This window comes from Heptranchias perlo, chromosome 13 (genome assembly GCF_035084215.1).
Source record: "Heptranchias perlo isolate sHepPer1 chromosome 13, sHepPer1.hap1, whole genome shotgun sequence".
NCBI lineage: Eukaryota > Metazoa > Chordata > Chondrichthyes > Hexanchiformes > Hexanchidae > Heptranchias > Heptranchias perlo.
In genome coordinates, this window is record NC_090337.1 from 58402709 (window position 1) to 58423907 (window position 21199).

The 21199-nt window shown below is 47.3% G+C and overlaps 1 protein-coding gene across 1 annotated transcript; it reads left to right on the forward strand.

The window, feature by feature from the left end:
- The first annotated feature begins 1531 nt into the window (after positions 1 to 1531).
- On the forward strand, positions 1532 to 21121 carry map6d1 (MAP6 domain containing 1). Its single transcript, XM_067994779.1, has 3 exons — positions 1532 to 2271; positions 16585 to 16810; positions 20697 to 21121. The coding sequence occupies exons 1-3, from the start codon at positions 1715 to 1717 to the stop codon at positions 20778 to 20780; spliced, it is 867 nt and encodes a 288-aa protein (XP_067850880.1). The 5' UTR covers positions 1532 to 1714; the 3' UTR covers positions 20781 to 21121.
- The last annotated feature ends 78 nt before the right edge of the window (positions 21122 to 21199 follow it).

Here is a 21199-nt window from a genome sequence, read left to right on the forward strand (position 1 = left end):
AGACCCCTGGGACTCCCCTCCCCCGATCATAGATTATAGTTCGAAAATTGAGAAAACTGCACAATCGGCATAAGATGTATAGTGTATAATTATTGTATATTATATAAGTACATGTTAATTATATATGTTTATGTTCATTTATTTATTTATGCCTTCAGCCATCTAGGCCTTAGGCTCTGGAATTCCCTCCCCAAACCTCTCCACCTCTCTACCTCTCTCTCCTCCTTTAAGATGCTCCTTTAAACCTACCTCTTTGACCAAGCCCTGATATCTCCTTATGTGGCGCAGTGTCAAATTTTGTCTGATTACACTCCTGTGAAGCGCCTTGGAACATTTTACTACATTAAAGGCACTATATAAATGCAAGGAAAAATTCGGAGAGGCAATATAAACTAGAGGGCACAATTCTAAAAGGGGTAGAGGAACAGAGGGATCTGGGGGTATATGTGCACAAATCGTTGAAGGTGGCAGGGCAGGTTGAGAAAGCGGTTTAAAAAGCATACAGGATCCTGGGCTTTATAAATAGAGGCATAGAGTACAAAAGCAATGAAGTTATGATGAACCTTTATAAAACACTGGTTTGGCCGCAACTGGAGTATTGTGTCCAGTTCTGGGCACCGCACTTTAGGAAAGATGTGAAGGCCTTAGAGAGGGTGCAGAGGAGATTTACTAGACTGGTTCCAGGGATTAGGCACTTTAGTTACGTGGATAGACTGGAGAAGCTGGGATTGTTCTCCTTGGAACAGAGAAGGTTGCGAGGAGATTTGATAGAGGTGTTCAAAATCATGAAGGGTCTAGACAGAGTAGATAGAAACTGTTCCCATTGACAGAAGGGTCAAGAACCAGAGGGCATAGAGTTAAGGTGATTGGCAAAAGAACCAAAGGTGATATGAGGAAAAACATTTTTACACAGCGAATGGTTAGGATCTGGAATGCACTGCCAGAGGGGGTAATGGAGGCAAATTCAAAAGGGAACTGGATAAATACTTGTAATGAAAAAATGTGCAGGGCTACGGGATAGGGCGAGGCAGTGGGACTAGCTGGATTGCTGATGCATAGGGCCTGCGCGGACTCGATGGGCCGAATGGCCTCTTTCCATGCTTTAACCTTTCTATGATTCAATGATTCTAAGTTTATATATATGTTTATATGTGTATGTGTGTTTGTTATTTATATGTTTTATATATATAAATGTTAATATATAGTATAAGTTTATTTTGTGTAGTTTTCGGTATAACCCGAGCGAGTGATCAGCAGAGGGTGCTGTAGGGCAGTCATAGTGCAGACAAACGATTGTCAAATAAAGACGAATGGGTATAAATGGACGGGTGTGGGTGTGTGTGGGTTTAGCATTTACCTTCAGTTGCCTGGGTTGCTGCGAGTCCGGGGGTCCAGGTACTCTGGGGGGGGGTGGGCACACGTGAGCTGAATTTCCAATGCAGCATCTCACCGACAGCACAGGGGCTTGAGCGAGAGGGGAGGGAGAGGGAGAGGGAGGAGAGGAGAGGGGAGGGGAGGGGGGAGCAGACATGCGCCGGGCTCGCTAATCTCTCCGCTAATATTGCGGATTTGGACGCGGCCATGGAGGAGCCCCGCAAAGAAAGCTCTTAGAGGGTGAACCTCGCCAGCCAAGGGCGGATGGTCCAGGGGAGGCTCCGGATTTTGCGGTTGTGTTTCTCTCTCGGTTGGGTTCTGCCGGCTGTGTGTCTGGGTCATGGCTTGGCCCTGTATCAGTAGGGTCTGCTGCCTCTCTCGCTTCTGGAACCAGCTGGACAAGTCCGATCTCTCGGTGCCACTGACTGTCCAGAATTACTCCGAGGTCATAGTGGAGGAGGTGAGATCGGTCACCCAGCAGGTAGCTGCAGACTCAGCCCTGAAGAACAACCCGCCCTTGGTCCCCGAGCACAGAGGGGCAGATGGTCCTGTCCAGGAGTCGGTGTCCAAGCGCGATTTCAAGTCCTGGAAGGTCCGCAAGGAGGCGAGCTGCAAACCCAGGCGGGAGTACCAGCCGTCGGAGGTCCCTTTCTCCAGCGACACCCAGTACAAACTGGACTTCAAGCCGTGGCCAATCCCCAAAAAGGAGAATTACCCCTGGGTGAAGGGGGGGCAGGACCAGATCTCCATCTCCAACAGCTCCAGCGCTCACACTCTCCATCCCGGGCCAGTTGCAGACAAGCAGAGAGGAGAGAGGCAGCAAAACCCCAGGGAACCCATCCAAAGGTTGATTAGGGAGGAGGAGATCAGGCCCGCAGTGAAAACCACCTCCTACAGGTCAGTGCCTAGAGCTCTGCGCCGGGTTAGTCTTTCACTCGGGACAATTTGTTTTAACCCTGTAGATACTGTACTTTAGTGAGACAACCCCATCTCCCCCTTCGGGGCTTGTTCTTGTAGAAAATGTCCAAAATCTCTCTGATGTATTTTAAATGATGCTACCTGAGTGCTTGATTGGCAGCTCAGTGCTGTGAATCTGTACTGTGAAACTTAGAGTTTTCTGCTAAGCATTCTTTTGGTTTTGTTCAAATATGACTTTATGTTTAAATTGTTTTATTAATCATGCCTCCTTACAAGGGGGGATTTGTACAAATGGTTTCCTGGGGGAAAAAGATATCAAATAAGGTGAGGATGGGCTGGACTGGGTTCACCACTGGTGACTCACCAGGCCTAGTCATCTCTCAAATTCACACTTCAGACTTGCCCTGGGCTGTATCAAAAACTCGGAGCAGTTCCTTTAGTGTTTGCGACGCTGTGCCATCTAAACCAGGTGTCACCCTGTGCCATTTACACCAGGTGTCGCCCTGTGCCATCTACGCCAGGTGTCGCCCTGTGCCATTTACACCAGGTGTCGCCCTGTGCCATCTACGCCAGGTGTCGCCCTGTGCCATCTACGCCAGGTGTCGCCCTGTGCCATTTACACCAGGTGTCGCCCTGTGCCATCTACACCAGGTGTCGCCCGGTCCCATCTACACCAGGTGTCGCCCGGTCCCATCTACACCAGGTGTCGCCCAGTCCCATCTACACGAGGTGTCGCCCGGTCCCATCTACACCAGGTGTCGCCCGGTCCCATCTACGCCAGGTGTCGCCCTGTGCCATCTACACCAGGTGTCGCCCTGTCCCATCTACGCCAGGTGTCGCCCGGTCCCATCTACGCCAGGTGTCGCCCTGTGCCATCTACACCAGGTGTCGCCCTGTCCCATCTACACCAGGTGTCGCCCTGTCCCATCTACACCAGGTGTCGCCCAGTCCCATCTACGCCAGGTGTCGCCCTGTGCCATCTACACCAGGTGTCGCCCGGTCCCATCTACGCCAGGTGTCGCCCGGTCCCATCTACGCCAGGTGTCGCCCTGTGCCATCTACGCCAGGTGTCGCCCTGTCCCATCTACACCAGGTGTCGCCCTGTCCCATCTACACCAGGTGTCGCCCAGTCCCATCTACACCAGGTGTCGCCCGGTCCCATCTACGCCAGGTGTCGCCCTGTGCCATCTACACCAGGTGTCGCCCGGTCCCATCTACGCCAGGTGTCGCCCGGTCCCATCTACGCCAGGTGTCGCCCTGTGCCATCTACACCAGGTGTCGCCCTGTGCCATCTTCATAGGCATTGATCTGTGCCATCTACAAGGGATATTTGTCTCCTTTGCATTAGGTGCTGCTCTCTCCCATCTACATGAGGTAATTCCATCTATGTTAGATGTTTCTCATCTAGATTAGGTGCTGCTCTCTCACACATATATCAGGCACTGCTCTGTCCCATCTATGTTAGATATTTATCTGTCCTATCTACATGAGGTGTTGCTCTGCACATCCACTGGATATGTGCACTCGGGGAAAATGTGTGGAACTGGACAGTTTTTATTAATTCACAATACTTTATGTATGTATATATAAAACTTGAGGAATAAATAGCTTTATTTTTTCTTGGTCCATCCCTGCCTTTGGCTCAGTAAATTAAAAACTAAAATACCATTGAATGACATATCATTGAGTGCTGGAATTTTGAAAGCACCATACAGCAGTTTAAATGTTTCTCATTAAATTAGTAAAAATCCTTCCTAATAAATCCTTCTTATTGTTCGACTGGCTTGCTCACTGGCTATCAGCCACTGTGATTGACTTTATTAGAATAAATGGACAAGGGCAACTGACACTGAAAAATGACAGCTTTATTCTGGAGCACACAATGTTTAAGACCCTCTGTATTAACAGCTGCACAACATAACGCTGATATTTTGGGGTTGCGTTGTGCTGTGTTCAAGCAGGGTCTCAGTATTGTTTGTGTAGGATTTCTGTCTTTTAAATGACACATCAGAGCGTCTTAAAGGGGTTTATCAACCTCTGGCAAGTTATTGCTGGCTTTCCAACTGTTTGTAAAGATGTGTGATATTTTTGTCATTCATGTCACAGAAGTGTATAAATTCATTGCTTTGTTTGCACTTGGCACCATGCTGGTACACCACAGAGGTCAATGATGCAGAGTGTGCCAGCCTCAGTCCTTACCCAATACAGAGACATTTCCCCTTTTAAATAATGAATCTGTCTAATGAATGAGTCTATCTGTCCTCCTACAGTTATTGCTTTCTGGCCGTCACACTTCAGAAGCATAGAATTCACAGCACAGGAGGAGGCCATTCAGCCCATTGCACTTGTGCTGTTGCTAGCTCTTCAACTGGAGCTATCTGCTTTAATCCTATTTCTCTATCCTTTCCCCATACTCTTTTATATTCTTATCCAGATCTTTTTTGAATGTTGTCATAAATCTCTTCCTCAGTCTCTACTTGTATGTGTTGGAATAACACTCCATTTCTTCTAACTTCCCCTGATAATCCTAAGTCTATGCCAATTTGCCAAATGGTACAAACAATGTTGGGGAAAAAAATATGAAGAAAGAAATGGCAGACATCTGGAATGGACAGAGAAACTCTGCAGAAACAAAAGATACTAGCACTGGAATCTCTGCACTTTATTGACCACTGAATGAAATGACCAAGCCTTCACCAATCAATTGGACATTGTAGCCTTAAAGAGACATTGGAGGGGATATTTTAACCCCCCAGGACAGGCGGGAGAGGGGTGGGCAGGGCAGGGTTAAAAATTCAAAAATGGGAAACCCGACTCCAACCCGCCCCACTTCCGGCTTTAACAGTGGCGTGTTGATGGGAGGGGGCGGGCGACTAACCTGACGTCCAGAGGCAGACCCGTCATTTAAATATTTTAATGAGGCCGCGTGCCTCAAATGCTAGGACAGTTTTAAATTTAATGGCTGGGCTTGGGAATCCCAGCAGCTGATGGGAGATGAGAACGGCCAGATCCAGCAGGTAAGTGCCTTTCCAGCACTGCTTGTGGGCCGGGAGGAGCTGGAGTACTTCCCCGCCCTCCCCCCCGTTAACACCACCGATCTCCTCCTGGCCTGCAATGTCCTCTCTGCCACCCTCCCCACCCCCCCCCCCCCCCATTCCCTGTGGTCCTCCCCACCCCCCCCCTCCCATGTCCCCCCGACCCACGATCTCTCCCTCCCACCCTCCTCTCTGCTCACCGGCTGCGGCTTGGTGCCACAGGCCTTCCTGGGTGACAGCCAGCCAGCCTCACAACCTGGGAAACAGAGACAAAAAATGTAAATGAAGTCCTGCTGTTAAATTCAGCAGGAACTCCGGGAAACCTGCATTTCCAGCTTTCCCTGCCGTTATACCACCCCCGCTCCCCATTCCCTATAAATACCGGGGCCATCCATTCTACTCTTTAGTAGAATAATAATACATTATGTTTTATATTATGTAATGTAACTATCCTTACAACAACAACAACAGCACAACTTGCTTTTAACATAGAAAAACGTCCCAAGGGGAGTCACAGAGGCATAATCAAAAAAAAAGGATGCCAAGCCGACGAAGGAGATGTTAGGAGGGGTGAAAGCTTGGTCAAAGAGGTGGGTTTTAAGGAGGGGTTTAGGGAGAGAATTCCCACGTGTGGGGCTGATGTGACTGAAAACATGCCAGTGGTGAGACGAAGGGAGGGGGGTCGCACAAGAGGCCAGAGACGGAGGAATGGAGAGTTCGAAGGAGTTTGTAGGACTGGAGGAAGCTGCAGAGTTAGGGAGGCATGAGACTTTAAAGGCATTTAAACACGAGGATAAGAATTTTATATTTGAGACATTGTGGGAGCACAGGGGGATGCCTCTCTCTCTCTCTCTCTCTCTCTTTCTCTCTCTCTCTCGTCTTGTCTCTGTCATCCTCGCATTTTTTCTCTCTGTCTCTCTTGTTCTGTGTCACTGTCTCCTTCTTTCACTTTATTTGTTTCCCTTTGTGTGTGTGTGTGTGTGTGTGTGTGTGTCCCTCTTACTTTCTCAGTTTGTACAGGGAGAGTTTGGTGCATTGAAGAGTATATGTAACTCATGTTTGAAGCTCTGTGTTGTAATTGTTGCAGGGTAATTGGACTCACTGTCTTACTCCCCCAGGCACATATAGAGATAAATTGGAAGACATTTTCACATGTTGGTTTCCAAGTTGTTTGATGCATTATTTACACTTCAGTATTAAAAATGCAGCAGTACATTAAATGGAGCACAGCACTGATAGGCTGCGGCTCATTGCATTGCTGACAGCTCCAAGTTCCAGAGGCAAAAACCTGATTCATCATGCAAAATGCACCAAACTCTTCTTATACAGAGAGTGCGAGAGAGACAAAGCCGCAGAGACAGACGAGAAATAAAGCCAGATACACGAGCCCCGATTTTAACCTAACCCACAGACGGGAAAAGGGCAGGTTCGGGTCGGACAGCCGTTGAGCTCAATGGAGCCTAAAATTGGGCAGGGTGTGAAACCGGTGTCCGACCTCAACCACCCCCCCCCTCCTCCAATTCTCACCTGGCGGGTTACATTAAAGTCGGGACTATAGAGTGACAGAGAGAGAGAGAGAGAGAGAGAGAAAGCGTGACACAGACAGAGTCAAAATGAGAGAGAAAGATAGTGAGGCACGATTTGATTGAAACATCCTTGTGTTCAAATCTCTCCATGGCTGCCCGTATCCTGACTCGCACCAAGTCCCATCAGCCCTGTGCTCGCTGATCTACACTGGCTCCTGGTCCAGCAATGCCAAAATTTTAAAACCTTATCCTTGAGTTCAAATCCCTTCCTGGCCTCGCCCCTTCCTATCTCCGTAACCTCCTCCAGCCCTACAAACCTCCAATAACTCTGCTTTCCTCCAATTCTGTCTTCTTGTACATCCCCGATTTTCTTCGCCCTTCCATTGGAGGACGTGCCTTCAGCTGTCTAGGCCTTAAGCTCTGTAATTCCCTTGCTGAACCTCTCCAGCTGTCTCTCCTCCTTTAAGGTGCTCCTTAAAACCAAGCTTCTGTAACTAAGCTTTTAGTCACCTGCCCTAATATCTCCTTATGTGGCTCTGTGTCAAATTTTGTCTGATACCATTCCTGTGAAGCACCTTGGGATATTTTGCTACGTTAAAGGTGCTATACAAATGCAGGTTGATGTTATTGTTGTTGTACAAAGAAGAACTTCCATAATGTGGGTCATTTATGGGAGCCAGTTTCGTGTCCCTACTCCCTGTTTGCACCTAAAATTGGGGCAGCGCCAAAATAGCAATGGGAAGCACCGAGTTCCCACCCGTTCCAATTTTCGGCCGGACTTTGACCCTGATGGCCGGAGCTTCTGCTGGAAACAGGTGGCGACTTCATGAATTTATGCTAATCGGGGTCATATAATCATTTTCATCACTGCCCACCGGATTAGGCACTTCCTGCTCCCGCCCACCAAACGTGGGCAGTAGAGGTTGAGAGGCGGCCATTTTGAGCACCCACTAGAGGGATCCTCGGATGCAGTCAAGAGAAGCTTGGAGCAGGTTTGGCACACTTATTATGCCAGTCACTTGTGGATTTTGAGCTGTAAAAGCTTCAAACGGTCTTGCTGCTGCTAAAACTCTCCCTGCTGTTCTAAACTGGTTCTTCATTTCACTGCCAACACTTTCCTCCCCCTCCCCACCTTAAGGTGCTACAACAACTCCTTCACATTCAACCACCCCACCTGATTGGCAAACTGGCTACAGGGAGCACATTTCGTGCTGGCAACTCACAAAATTAATTTAAACTAGTCCCAACCGTGACAACGGCACAGGCTCTACGCCAACTCCCTCAGGCCCACTGCCTACCCGACTCACACTCCACTGGAAAATTGCCCTCCCATAGGTTTGAAACACATAAACATTAAAAGTTTCAAAAAAGATGAACGTGAGTCATTAATCGGAGAAGGTGAGTAAGAGTGCTTTTATAGAGCCACTTTGAAGAGTGCAACTGCACTTAATAATAGGCCTAGTGGATAATTACCTGTATTATGCAGACTGCAATGGAGATTACAGCGCAAACTGATCAGTACAAAAGTATAAATACTACAGAGTTTTTGGAAACGATGAGTACAACGAGATGAGTGCCACAGAGATTCTAGTGTTAGTGGGGGCTAAATTGGGCTGCGTAGCTCTTGTTATGTAGGCACCACGCAGACTCCTAAGGACCGAAAATGAGGTCCGCGATGCGTGTGCACACTTCCGGTGTGACGTGCGCCTGACGCCATATCGGTAAAGGCGTTAGTGCACGCGCACTTAACGAACGCCAGCAGCGTGTAAAGTAGGGAGATTATGCGGTAGATCAGAGTGCAACGCTGATTTAAAGGGACAGATGCGATTTTGGAACTCCACGCTCCAGACAATGCACTGTCTTAACCTCGCACAGCTGAACAGGTCTTAAGCAACATGGAGGATCATTATTTAAAGAGATCATGCAGAAGTTACAGGTTAGTTGCTGGATTATTGCCTCTGGCTGCTGATGTATTTGTACCTGTTTTTGGAGGTCTCCTATACTTGAATACCTGGCCTAAAAATTAGAGCCAGGACTTTCAGGAGTGTAGTTAGGAAACACTTTTACACGCAAAGGGTGGTAGAAGTTTGGAACTCGCTTCCGTAAACAGCAGTCGATGCGAGCTCAATTGTTAATTTTAAATCTGAGATTGATATGTTTTTGTTAACCAAAGGTATCAAGGGATATGGGGTTAAGGCGGGTATATGGAGTTAGGTCACAGATTAGCCATGATCTCATTGAATGGCAGAACAGACTCGAGGGCTAAATGGCCTTCTCCTGTTCCTATCTTCCTATAATAAAGTTTCAATAGTCTACAGGGAGTGGGCTGGCTGGCTGACAGGCAACAGCAAGGGCACTGACGGAGTGGCAGGGGTGGGACAGGAATGCTGTCATCCTGAGAGAGGACAACAGGCTCATGTTCCATGGAGCCACTGCCACTTGCTGCCTCTTGTTATGCGCCACCTTCTCCTGCAAGAAAGCGGGACGTGTGTCAGTGAGTGTCCTGCAAGATGTTTGGGTGATGTGGCTGTCATGGCTGAATAGCTGCCAGTGTGTGTGACCTGTGAGTTGTGGGTGTGCGGCTTGCAACAGTGGTAATGTGTGAGGGTGAGAGGAAGCATCTGATTGGAAGAGTTGAGTGCTGATTGAAAGAGTTTGTTGGTATGTGGGTGATGGGGGTATAGTGCGTGGTGCAGTTAGTAGGAGACGCCACTTGACAGTTGAACTCACTCACCTTGACCACTCGTGTCAAATCATTGCGCTTCTTCCTGCACTGCATCCATGTTCAAGGTACTATGCTCCTGACATTGATCTCGTCCCCTACTGCCTCCCACTGCCTCGGGGCATATGTCTGGTGGGCCCCTTTCCCCTCTGTGGATATAGGATGTCCCTCCTTCTGTCCACCCCTTGCACCAAGGCCTCTAGCGCATCATCAGAGAACCTTGGTGCACGCTCCCTCGCAGGCTCTGTACAAACTCAGATCAGCAGATTGGCGGGGTCAGATGTGCAGATTGGAGGATGTGGGATTTAGTTGTGGGCAACCTTTATTCACTGTTTGGAAAGAACTCAACAGTTTGAAAACATAGGGATAGGACCCGCATCTGTGTTTTACGTGAGTGATTTCTGATATCTGTTCAGACCCATATCTTATAGTTTGAAAATATAAGAGTCCCGCAACCTTTGAGCAGCCAAGTTGTTAATCCTTAAAAATTCCAGAGGTCCCATCGTCACCATGCTTCACTGTATCGCAGCTCAGATTCACTTCACCATTGACTTCCACCACTTCCTGCAGCCACGGTGCACCTCCCCTTTAAGAGGTGCATGCTGCCTTTAAGTGATGCTAGCCACTCCCAATATCTGGGCCCCCTGCTGGTGAGCAGCCACTCAACAGCTCAGATAGTGCTGGCAGCATGAATGTTACGTGTGGCCTGCATCTCAACGACCAGGCGCAAATTAATCGCACACCGTGATCCCAGCACCCTTTTTCGGGGGTTAACCAATTTAACCCCCACAATGTTTTAGTGTAGTCAACTTTTAAACAGCAAAATAGAATTTAAATAACATCTTACTACGGCTTGCCAAACTCAAATATCATGCTGATTTACGTTTATAGCTTGTCCCAAATTCCATCCTCGATCCGCACTGAGTTCTGCTGTGAAGGAGTCATCCTCAGATGCATGAACTTTCAAAAGGCCTATTTCAGAGTCACCGCGTGTTAGAATCATTCCCTTGTACAAAAAACATACCAGAAATAGTGAGGAACCAAGGGTCTAATGAGAGTGAGGAACTTAAAATAATTAATATTAGTGAAGAAAAAGTACTGGAGAAACTAATGGGACTAAAAGCCGATAAATCCCCTAGACCTGATCCTAGGGTTCTAAAAGAGGTGGCTGCAGCGATAGTGGATGCATTGGCTGTGATCTTCCAAAATTCCCTAGATTCTAGAACGGTCCCAGTGGGTTGGAAGGTAGCAAATGTAACACCACTATTCAAGGAAGGAGGGAGAGAGAAAACAGGGAACTACAGGCCAGTTAGCCTGACATCAGTTGTTGGGAAAATGCTGGAATCCATTATTAAGGACGTGGTAACAGGGCACTTAGAAAATCATAATATGATGAGACACAGTCAACGTGGTTTTATGAAAGGGAAATCATGTTTGATAAATATATTACAGTTTTTTGAGGATGTAACTAGCAGGGTAGATAAAGGGGAACCAGTGGATGTAGTATATTTGGATTTTCAAGTCATTCGATAAGATGTTACACAAAATGTTGTTACACAAGATAAGGGCTCATGGGGTTGGGGGTAATATATTAGCATGGATAGAGGATTGATTAATGGACAGAAAACAGAGAGTAGGAATAAACGGGTCATTCTCAGGTTGGCAGGCTGTAACTAGTGGGGTGCCTCAAGGACCAGTGCTTGGACTCAGCTATTTACAATCTATATTAATGACTTAGATGAAGGGACCGAGTGTAATGTATCCAAGTTTGCTGACAATAGAAAGCTGGGTGGGAAAATAAGCTGTGAGGAGGACACAAAGAGTCTGCAAAGGGATATCAACAGATTCAGTGAGTGGGCAAGAAGGTGGCAGATGGAGTATAATGTGGGGAAATGTGAGGTTAGTCACTTTCGTAGAAAAAATAGAAAAACAGAATATTTTTTAAATGGTGAGAAACTATTAAATATTGGTGTACAAAGAGATTTGGGTGTCCTTGTACACGAGGCAATGTCCTCCCGGGGAGGTTCGCTAGTGCTGTGGGGGAGGGTTTAAATTAATTTGGCAGGGGGGTGGGCACCAGGATGTAGCATTGGAAAGGAGAAACAAGGGGCACAAAGGATTGGAAGAGACAGATAGCACTAGAGTAAGAAATAGTACGGTATTAGGTGGGATCAGACTAAGAGAGAATACGAGAAGGTCTAAGATAGGTTTAGAGTGCATGTGTATAAACGCATGAAGTGTGGTAAATAAGGTTGGTGAGCTGCAGGTGCAAATAGCCACATGGGAATATGATGCAGTGGCGATAACGGAGACCTGGCTCAAAAAAGGGCAGGATTGGGTATTAAATATTCCTGGATACAAGGTGTTCAGGAAAGACAGGGAAGGAAAGAAAGGGAGGGGGCGGTGGCAGTATTGATTAAGGAGAATATTGCAGTACTGGAGAGAGGATGTCCCTGAGAGGTCAAGGACAGAATCTATTTGGTTAGAGTTAAGAAACAATAGAGGTGCCATTACACTACTGGGTGTATTCTATAGGCCACCAACTAGTGGGAAGGATATAGAGGAGCAAATTTGCAGGGAAATTACAGATGGTGCGTGTAGAGTCCTGGTACATTCCCACGAGGGGGAAAGGTAGGGCAATCAAAGCCAGAGCTCCCTGGATGAAGAAAGAGATAGAGAGTAAGAAGAAGCAGAAAAAGGGGGCGTATGACAGATGTTAGGTTGATAATACAAGTGAGAACCAGGCTGAATAGAGAAAGTTCAGAGAAGAAGTGGAAAAGGAAATAAGAGGGGCAAAGAGACAGTATGAGAACAGACTGGCAGCGAACATAAAAGGGAATCAAAACGTCTTCTATAGGCATATAAATAGTAAAAGGAGGGTTGGGGCCGATTAGGGACCAAAAAGGAGACCTACTCATGGAGGCAGAGGGCATGGCTGAAGTACTAAATGAAGGAGATGCTGCCAAAGTCACAGTAAAAGAGGAGATAGTTGAGATACTGGATGGGCTAAAAATTGATAAAGAAGTACTTGAAAGGCTGGCTGTACTTACAGTAGATAAATCACCCGGTCCAGATGGGATGCATCCTAAGTTGCTGAGGGAAGTAAGGGCAGAAATTGCAGAGGTACTGGCCATAATCTTCCAATCATCCTTAGATACAGGGATGGTGCCACAGGACTGGAGAATTGCAAATGTTACACCCTTGTTCAAAAAGAGGAGTAAGGATAAACCCAGCAACTACGGGCCTGTTAATTTAACCTCAGTGGTGGGGAAGCTTTTAGAAACAGTAATCTGGGACAAAATTAACAGTCACTTGAACAAGTGTGGATTAATTAAGGAAAGCCAGCATGGATTTGCTAAAGGCAAATCGTGTTTAACTAACTTGATTGAGTTTTTTGATGAAGTAACAGAAAGGGTTGATGAGGGCAATGCAGTTGATGTGGTGTATATGGACTTCCAAACGGCGTTTGATAAAGTGCCAGGTAATAGGCTTGTCAGCAAAGTTAAAGCCCATGGAATAAAAGGGGCAGTGGCAGCATGGATTCGAAATTGGCTAAGTGACAGGAAACATAGAGTAGTGGTGAACGGTTGTTTTTCGGACTGGAAGAACGTATACAGTGGTGTTCCCCAGGGGTTAGTGCTGGGACCACTGCTTTTTTTGATATATATTAATGATTTGGACTTGGGTGTACAGGGCACAATTTCAAAATTTGCAGATAACACAAAACTTGGAAATGTAGTGAACAGTGAGGAGGATAGTGATAGACTTCAAGAGGATATTGACAGGCTGATGGAGTGGGTAGACACGTGGCAGATGAAATTTAATGCAGAAGAGAGAGTGGAGAAAAGATTTACTAGAATGGTTCCAGGGATGAGGGACTTCAGTTACATGGATCGACCGGAGAAGCTGGGGTTGTTCTCCTTAGAGCAGGGAAGGTTGAGAGGAGATTTGATAGAGGCGTTCAAAATCATGAGGGGTCTAGACAGAGTAGATAGAGAGAAACAGTTCCCATTGGCGGAAGGGTCAAGTACCAGAGGACACAGATTTAAGGTGATTGGCAAAAGAACCAAAGGCGACATGAGGATAAACTTTTTTACGCAGCGAGTAGTTATGATTTGGAATGTGCTGCCTGAAAGAGTGGTGGAGGCAGATTCAATAGTGGCTATCAAAAAGGAATTGGATAAGTACTTGAATGGAAAAAATTTGCAGGGCTACGGGGATAGGGCGGGGTAGTGGGACTAGCAGGAATGCTCTTGAAGAGAGCCGGCACAGGCTCGACGGGCCGAATGGCCTCCTTCTGTGCTCTCACCATTCTATGATTCTACGAACACAGAAAGTTAACATGCGGTTACAGCTAGCAATTAGGAAGGCAAATGGTATGTTGGCCTTTATTGCAAGGAGGTTGGAGTACAAGAGTAAGGAAGTCTAGCTACAATTGTAAGGGGCGTTGGTGAGTCCACACCTGGAGTAGTGTGTACAGTTTTCATGAGGAGAGAGATTTCAGTCCTTTTTTTATTACTCCGGGGATAGTACATTTTCTCTCCAGGCTTTTAAAACACAAACCTGACAACATCTGATCACTACTTCCTGTTTTATGTTGCCTACTCTTTGGCCTCCATACAAGAACAACCACTCAAATATGTACAGCACCTTTAGTTAAATGGCCCACATGCTTTTTGGGAGCGTAATCAGACAAAAAATTGACACTGAGCCAAAGAAGGAGACATTAGGACAAGTGACCAAAAGCTTGGTCAAAGAGCTAGGTTTTAAGGTGGGTTTTTTAAAAATTCGTTCATGGGATGTGGGCGTCGCTGGCGAGGCCGGCATTTATTGCCCATCCCTAATTGCCCTTGAGAAGGTGGTGGTGAGCCGCCTTCTTGAACCGCTGCAGTCCGTGTGGTGAAGGTTCTCCCACAGTGCTGTTAGGCAGGGAGTTCCAGGATTTTGACCCAGTGACGATGAAGGAACGGCGATATATTTCCAAGTCGGGATGGTGTGTGACTTGGAGGGGAACGTGCAGGTGGTGTTGTTCCCATGTGCCTGCTGCTCTTGTCCTTCTAGGTGGTAGAGGTCGCGGGTTTGAGAGGTGCTGTCGAAGAAGCCTTGGCGAGTTGCTGCAGTGCATCCTGTAGATGGTACACACTGCAGTCACTGTGCGCCGGTGGTGAAGGGAGTGAATGTTTAGGGTGGTGGATGGGGTGCCAATCAAGCGGGCTGCTTTGTCCTGGATGGTGTCGAGCTTCTTGAGTGTTGTTGGAGCTGCACTCATCCAGGCAAGTGGAAAGTATTCCATCACACTCCTGACTTGTGCCTTGTAGATGGTGGAAAGGCTTTGGTGAGTCACTTGCCGCAGAATACCCAGCCTCTGACCTGCTCTTGTAGCCACAGTATTTTTGTGGCTGGTCCAGTTAAGTTTCTGGTCAATGGTGACCCCCAGGATGTTGATGGTGGGGAATTCGGCGATGGTAATGCCATTGAATGTGAAGGGGAGGTGGTTAGACTCTCTCTTGTTGGAGATGGTCATTGCCTGGCACTTATCTGGCGCGAATGTTACTTGCCACTTGAATGTTGTCCAGGTCTTGCTGCGTGCGGGCTCGGGCTGCTTCATTATCTGAGGGGTTGCAAATGGAAATGAACACTGTGCAATCATCAGCGAACATCCCCATTTCTGACCTTGTGATGGAAGGAAGGTCATTGATGAAGCAGCTGAAGATGGTTGGGCCAAGGACACTGCCCTGAGGAACTCCTGCAGCAGTGTCTTGGGGCTGAGATGATTGGTCTCCAACAACCACTACCATCTTCCTTTGTGCTAGGTATGACTCCAGCCACTGGAGAGTTTTCCCCCTGATTTCCATTGACTTCAATTTTACTAGGGCTCCTTGGTGCCACACTCGGTCAAATGCTGCCTTGATGTCAAGGGCAGTCACTCTCACCTCACCCCTGGAATTCAGCTCTTTTGTCCATGTTTGGACCAAAGCTGTAATGAGGTCTGGAGCTGAGTGGTCCTGACGGGACCCAAACTGAGCAATGGTGAGCAGGTTATTGGTGAGTAAGTGCCGCTTGATAGCACTGTCGATGACACCTTCCATCACTTTGCTAATGATTGAGAGTAGACTGATGGGGCGGTAATTGGCCGGATTGGAATTGTCCTGCTTTTTGTGGTCCATAAGGAGGAGAGACTTTTGGAGAGGCAGAGAGGTTTAGAACTTAGGGCCTAGTCAGCTGAAGGCACAGCCGCCAAATGGTGGGGCTAAGCAAATCGGGAATGCATAAGAGGCCAGAGTTGAAGGAACGCAGAGTTCTCAGGGTTGTAGGGCTGGAGGAGGTTACAGAGATAAGAGACCATGGAGGATTTGAACATGAGGATGAGAATTTTAAAATCGAGGCATTGCTAGACCGGGATCCAATGGATGGTAACGAGCACAGGGGTGATGGGTGAACGGTATTTGGTGCGAGTTAGGATAAAATTTTGGATGAGCTTAAGTTTATAGACGGTGGAAGAAGGGAGGCCGGCCAGGAGAGCATTGTAATAGTCGACTCTGGAGGTAACAAAAGCATGTATGAGGGTTTCAGGAGCAAATGGGCTGAGGCAGATGCGGATATGGGCGATATTACGGAGGTGGAAATAGGCAGACGTGGTGATGGACAGTATATGGGGTCGGAAGCTCAGCTCAAAGGCAGATAGGTTGCTAACAATCTGGCTCAGCCTGTGGCCAAGGAGAGGGATGGAATCAGCGGCTAGGGAATGGAGTTTGTGGCTTTGGCTGTGACCCTTTGCCTTGTTTTTCTTTCTGGGGACAATCGTGGAAACTCGATGTTAATTAAAACCATTGGGTTAAAAAAAGGTGCGTATGTGCTAACTCAGTGCGCACTGTAATAATACACACACCGGAAGGAAGGAGCAGAATGAGTTGGATGTTGGAGTAAAATGTTCATGGCAGTAACACAAAACTCACAGAAACTCTTTTTGTTACAAACACTTGTTCTAAACCCCCACTGTTTGTTCCAGACAGGAGTTCCAGCCCTGGACTGGGGTTAAAGTGGTCAAACCTGTGAGGATAAGGCAAGCGTACACTCCCCCAGGAGATAAGATCGTCCTTGAGAGCAGTTACAGGGCTGCCTTCACAGAGGATGCCTTCCGACGTATAGAACCACTTCAGGTTGCATCCAGCAAGTCTCAGAACCAAATAGCTTCATTAGCAGAGACGGGCAGCATAACAAAGACCGAGAGCTCAGTAAGTACATCTTAATCCATTTAACATACATGGCCTTTGATTTCCTTCAGTGGCAAATACGCTGTTGATTTCTGGTTGTCTTAAGTTCAATTTTGCCTCATTCTTTATGAATGGATTCCAGCTCTGTTGATGTTTAATAACTCATTGAGGTTAATTATAACTTTTATCGGCAGGTGAAAAATGGGTGATAGTGAATCGGCAGCCCGTTTTACACCTCGCTGATTTTTCTTTTGAAGTTGGGTGAGGTATAAAGCAGCTGCCGATTTGCTATCACCCGTTTGTCGACAAGTGATGAAAGTTAAAGTTACTCCCAAGTAAGCTCTGTAATTCAGCCCTTCCATGCTGAGTGTTTGAGCCCCAGTCTAGGACTAGGGCTTAGCAACTAGGCTGATGCTTCAGTGCATTACTGAGGGAGTGCTGTATTGTCAACGGGGCCGTCCTTCTGATGAGAAGTTACGGTTGAATTGGATTAGGATCCCACCTGGCTGGACAGTAATGTTTAACTTTGGTACAGTGATTTGTGGCCTTTCTGTGTCAGATCGATCGGTATCTATAATCATTCTGTACCCATGACCTTTCCGTACGCGTGACCTTTCCGTACGCGTGACCTTTCCGTACCCGTGACCTTTCCGTACGCGTGACCTTTCCGTACGCGTGACCTTTCCGTACCTGTGACCTTTCCGTACCCGTGACCTTTCCGTACCCGTGACCTTTCCGTACCCGTGACCTTTCCGTACCCGTGACCTTTCCGTACCCGTGACCTTTCCGTACGCGTGACCTTTCTGTATCCGTGATTTTTCTGTTACAAACCAGTGTGATGTGAATGCTGAGCCTGTCTCGAATCTAACCAATAGATTTACATACAACCTGACCTAATGGCAGATGGACTTGTGTACAGTCTCATGGAACAGTAATGTTTCATTTGTATACAGTCTCATGGAGCAGTAATGTTCCATTTGTACACAGTATTGCGAACTAATAATGTTCCATATGTATAGTCTCTTGGAGTAATAGTGTCTCATTTGTATACAGTCTCATGGAATAATAATGTTCCATTTCTATACAGTATCATGGAGCAATAATGTTCCATTGGTGTACAGTCCAAGGAGCAGTAACATTCTACTTGTATTGTGTCGATTGAAAACGAATATTCCACTTAAACACAGTCACGGGGAACCGTTATGTCGGAGTTTGTGTGCCGATTAATTAAATGGTAGACGTGCCGATAACATGCTCTCAGATTGGGCAGTATTGTGGACTTGTGTGTAGCTTGATATGATGATGGTGGCTGAGGCTGCAGATAACACTTCGATCGCAGTGCTGGACGTGATGTCTGCAGCGAGAGGAAGAAGAGCGGATTCCACACAATCCCTGCCTGCGACCGGAAGGAGACATTTCTCATCCAATTTCCCCCCTTGAGCCTCTGCTCCTAAAAGTTAGCAATTGATGCAGGATTTGGTGACGGCATGGGCCCATCTTTTGGTTCCTCACGTGGGGGGCGCTGAGTCTAATCACAACATCCCCTCCCCTCCCTCCCCCAACCTCCCTCCCCTCACTGCTACCTTCCCAACTGAGATCAGCTAACTCAGCACAAACCAGCAAGTCAAAGCTCAGACCATCCTGGGCTGTACAACTCAGTGAAAGCTCATTCCATACCTTTACCCACTGAGCCATTAGACCTGCAGTAACTTAGTGACAGGTCGCAAACTCACTGCTGCGAGCTGTAGACAAATGGGCCCACCAGCTTAATCTGTACAGCGCCATTAAGTGCCGCATTGTCACCCTCATTCCCTGAGCTGCAGGAGATTTACAGAAGTTAGAATCTTAGACTGGTACAGTTCAGAAGGAGGCCATTCAGCCCATCGTGCTTGTGCCGGCTCTTTGAAAGATCTATCCAATTAGTTCCACTCCCCTGCTCTTTTCCCACGGTCCTGCAAATTTTTAACTTTCAAGTATTTATCCAATTCCCTTTTGAAAGTTACTGCTGAATCTGCTTCCACCACCCTTTCAGGCAGTGCGTTCCAGATCATAACAACTCACTGCGTAAAAAACATTCTCCTCATCTCCCCTCTGGTTCTTTTGCCAATTATCTTGAAAGTAAGTGTGTGAAGGGAGAGTAGCTCCAGATTATACAATCACCCCATCTGATAAACCCGCTGTCACACTTTGTACCTGTTGGAGGTTGTTTTGAGGAAGGATTAGGACACAGCGACAAATTGACCCTGTACCCCAAAGTCATTCTGGCCGTAGGGTTGCTGGTTTTGGTGATTAATGAGATTAACCAGTACAGGAGGTGTCCAACAATTGATGGAGGCTCACTAAATGGCCACTCGTGAGCTGTGCAGTGATCTGATAGGAATCGGAGACAGGCACGTGGCGGTCAGTTGATTTCTGCCGTCAGTACTACATGTAGGTGTTTAGAAGTACTTTTACTTGACTTGTCCCTCGGGAAAGTAATTGCCCTGCATTTCCCTTTTACATTTCTGCCATTGAGAACCAGTTTTTATTAGGAGGGCCAGGCTGCACTGTGTAATATGGAGACCCAGAGTGCAAACATGTTCAGGCCTGGTTGTGATGCCCTCCACAGTGGGATAGCCACTTGTTGAGTAACCTGTAAGAGTCAGCATCTTGAGGAGAGAACGGACGGGGGGAAGGGGGAAATAATTGGAAAAAACAAAAAAAAACACATTTGAACAGATTTAATATTTCAAAGGAAATACATATCAGGAGTTAGTTCAGCATTACCAGACACATTCACCCACAACAACTGTCAGTGAGGCCTGTTAGAGCAAGAAGCCTAACTCTTGGCAAAAGACACTCTCACAAGCTGACTCAGACTGCAGGTTCTGCACCTCCCAGGATTTCCTGACCTCCCTAATGAGCTGTGCTGGCAGCAGGGGCTGGACTACCCTTGCTGACACTTATACTTTTCGAAGGCTGAAACGCTAACATTGTGATTCAGCTCTCCAATCAATAATATTTTAAAATCCTATTAAAAGCCACCGCTCGCTGTGACAGCAACCAGGGAGCCACTAGCATAAGTGTGGGGCTACGGATTACCCGAGCACAGGGCCTGGCTGATGCTCGTTTCAGGGCTTTTCTTGTTACAGTTTTCTCCCTCTCCTCTTGTCGCTTGCTGAGGTGCCTCATCTAAAGGTCCATTCCTCACGTGGGTGGGATTGCAGTGGAGAATGAGAAAAACATTGAGTAGTGAGGCCTAACCACTGCCCTCACTGGGCCCGGTCAGGATTCCCCGTGCCCACCGGGACCATCGCTGGACATTCCTTCCCTGTCTGCCACGAGCAAATGGCCGGTGGGGACCAGGCCTGGGTCCCTAGAGTATTTGGCGCCTTACCATCCCACTTACCACTGCTCCCCTAGGCCTCCGTGTGGCGGCAAGGCCCAGGTAGTGGAAGTTAATGGAAATAAAAATATCAGGAGAGGTGTAAAATGTGCTGCCGATTCACTAGCACCTGTTTTACATGATCGCCACAAAATCAAGATCTACCCCTCTGTCACATCCTCTCTTTTTACCTCCTCTGTGGACTAACGGTTAATAAGGCCCGGGAGTTAAAATAGCCCGGACCCCACTTCTGCAGCTGCGAGTGAGTTAGACCGCCAGGCAGTCTAACTCACTCGCAGCTGCAGAAGTGGGGTCCGGGCCATTTTAACTCCCGAAACAGATTCTCTGGTCCTTTACCTCAGTGCTGTTTGTGGGACTTGCTGGGTGCAAATTGGTGTTTGCCTGCGAAACAACAGTGTGTGCGCTTCAAAAGTAATTTATTGGCTGTGAAGAGCTTTGGAATGCCCTGAGGGTGTGAAAAACACAGTCGAACTGTTGCAAGCTCTTTCTCACTTTCTTTAACGCTTTCTGATTTATTCAAAGGAGCCGGTGGTGAAGACAAAGTTATCGCCATCGTCCAATTCCTCAGCGGTGTTTCAGACCCGCTCCCGTGTGCTGAACATATAAACCCCCATCGCAGCCTCCCCTTCGAAGGACCTGGTCCCACTGCTTACGTAGTCCCAGACTAAAGGCAGCTGCTTTAAGTCCACAGCAACAAACTATGCAAAGAGAGCCTTGGAGAAGAGGAATGCTGACATTTGAAGTGACCGTCACCTGGATGTCTGTCTATAATTGCCTGATAAATACTTGTCATTGTACTGTAAATGATAAATCCAACGGGACTTGAGCGAACTCCCGCTTAATGTGTGTATTTCTCATCTGCATGTTGGGTAAGAAAAGACTGGTTAATTACACACCAGAGACTTGGAGATCAAGCAATACGTCAGCCCATAAAAGCTGAGAGAAAATTAACGTCTCTGTGAGTTTTTCTACCACTGTTGCCGTACCTACTGCAAGGAACTCTTTCAAAGGAGGGAGATATCCTC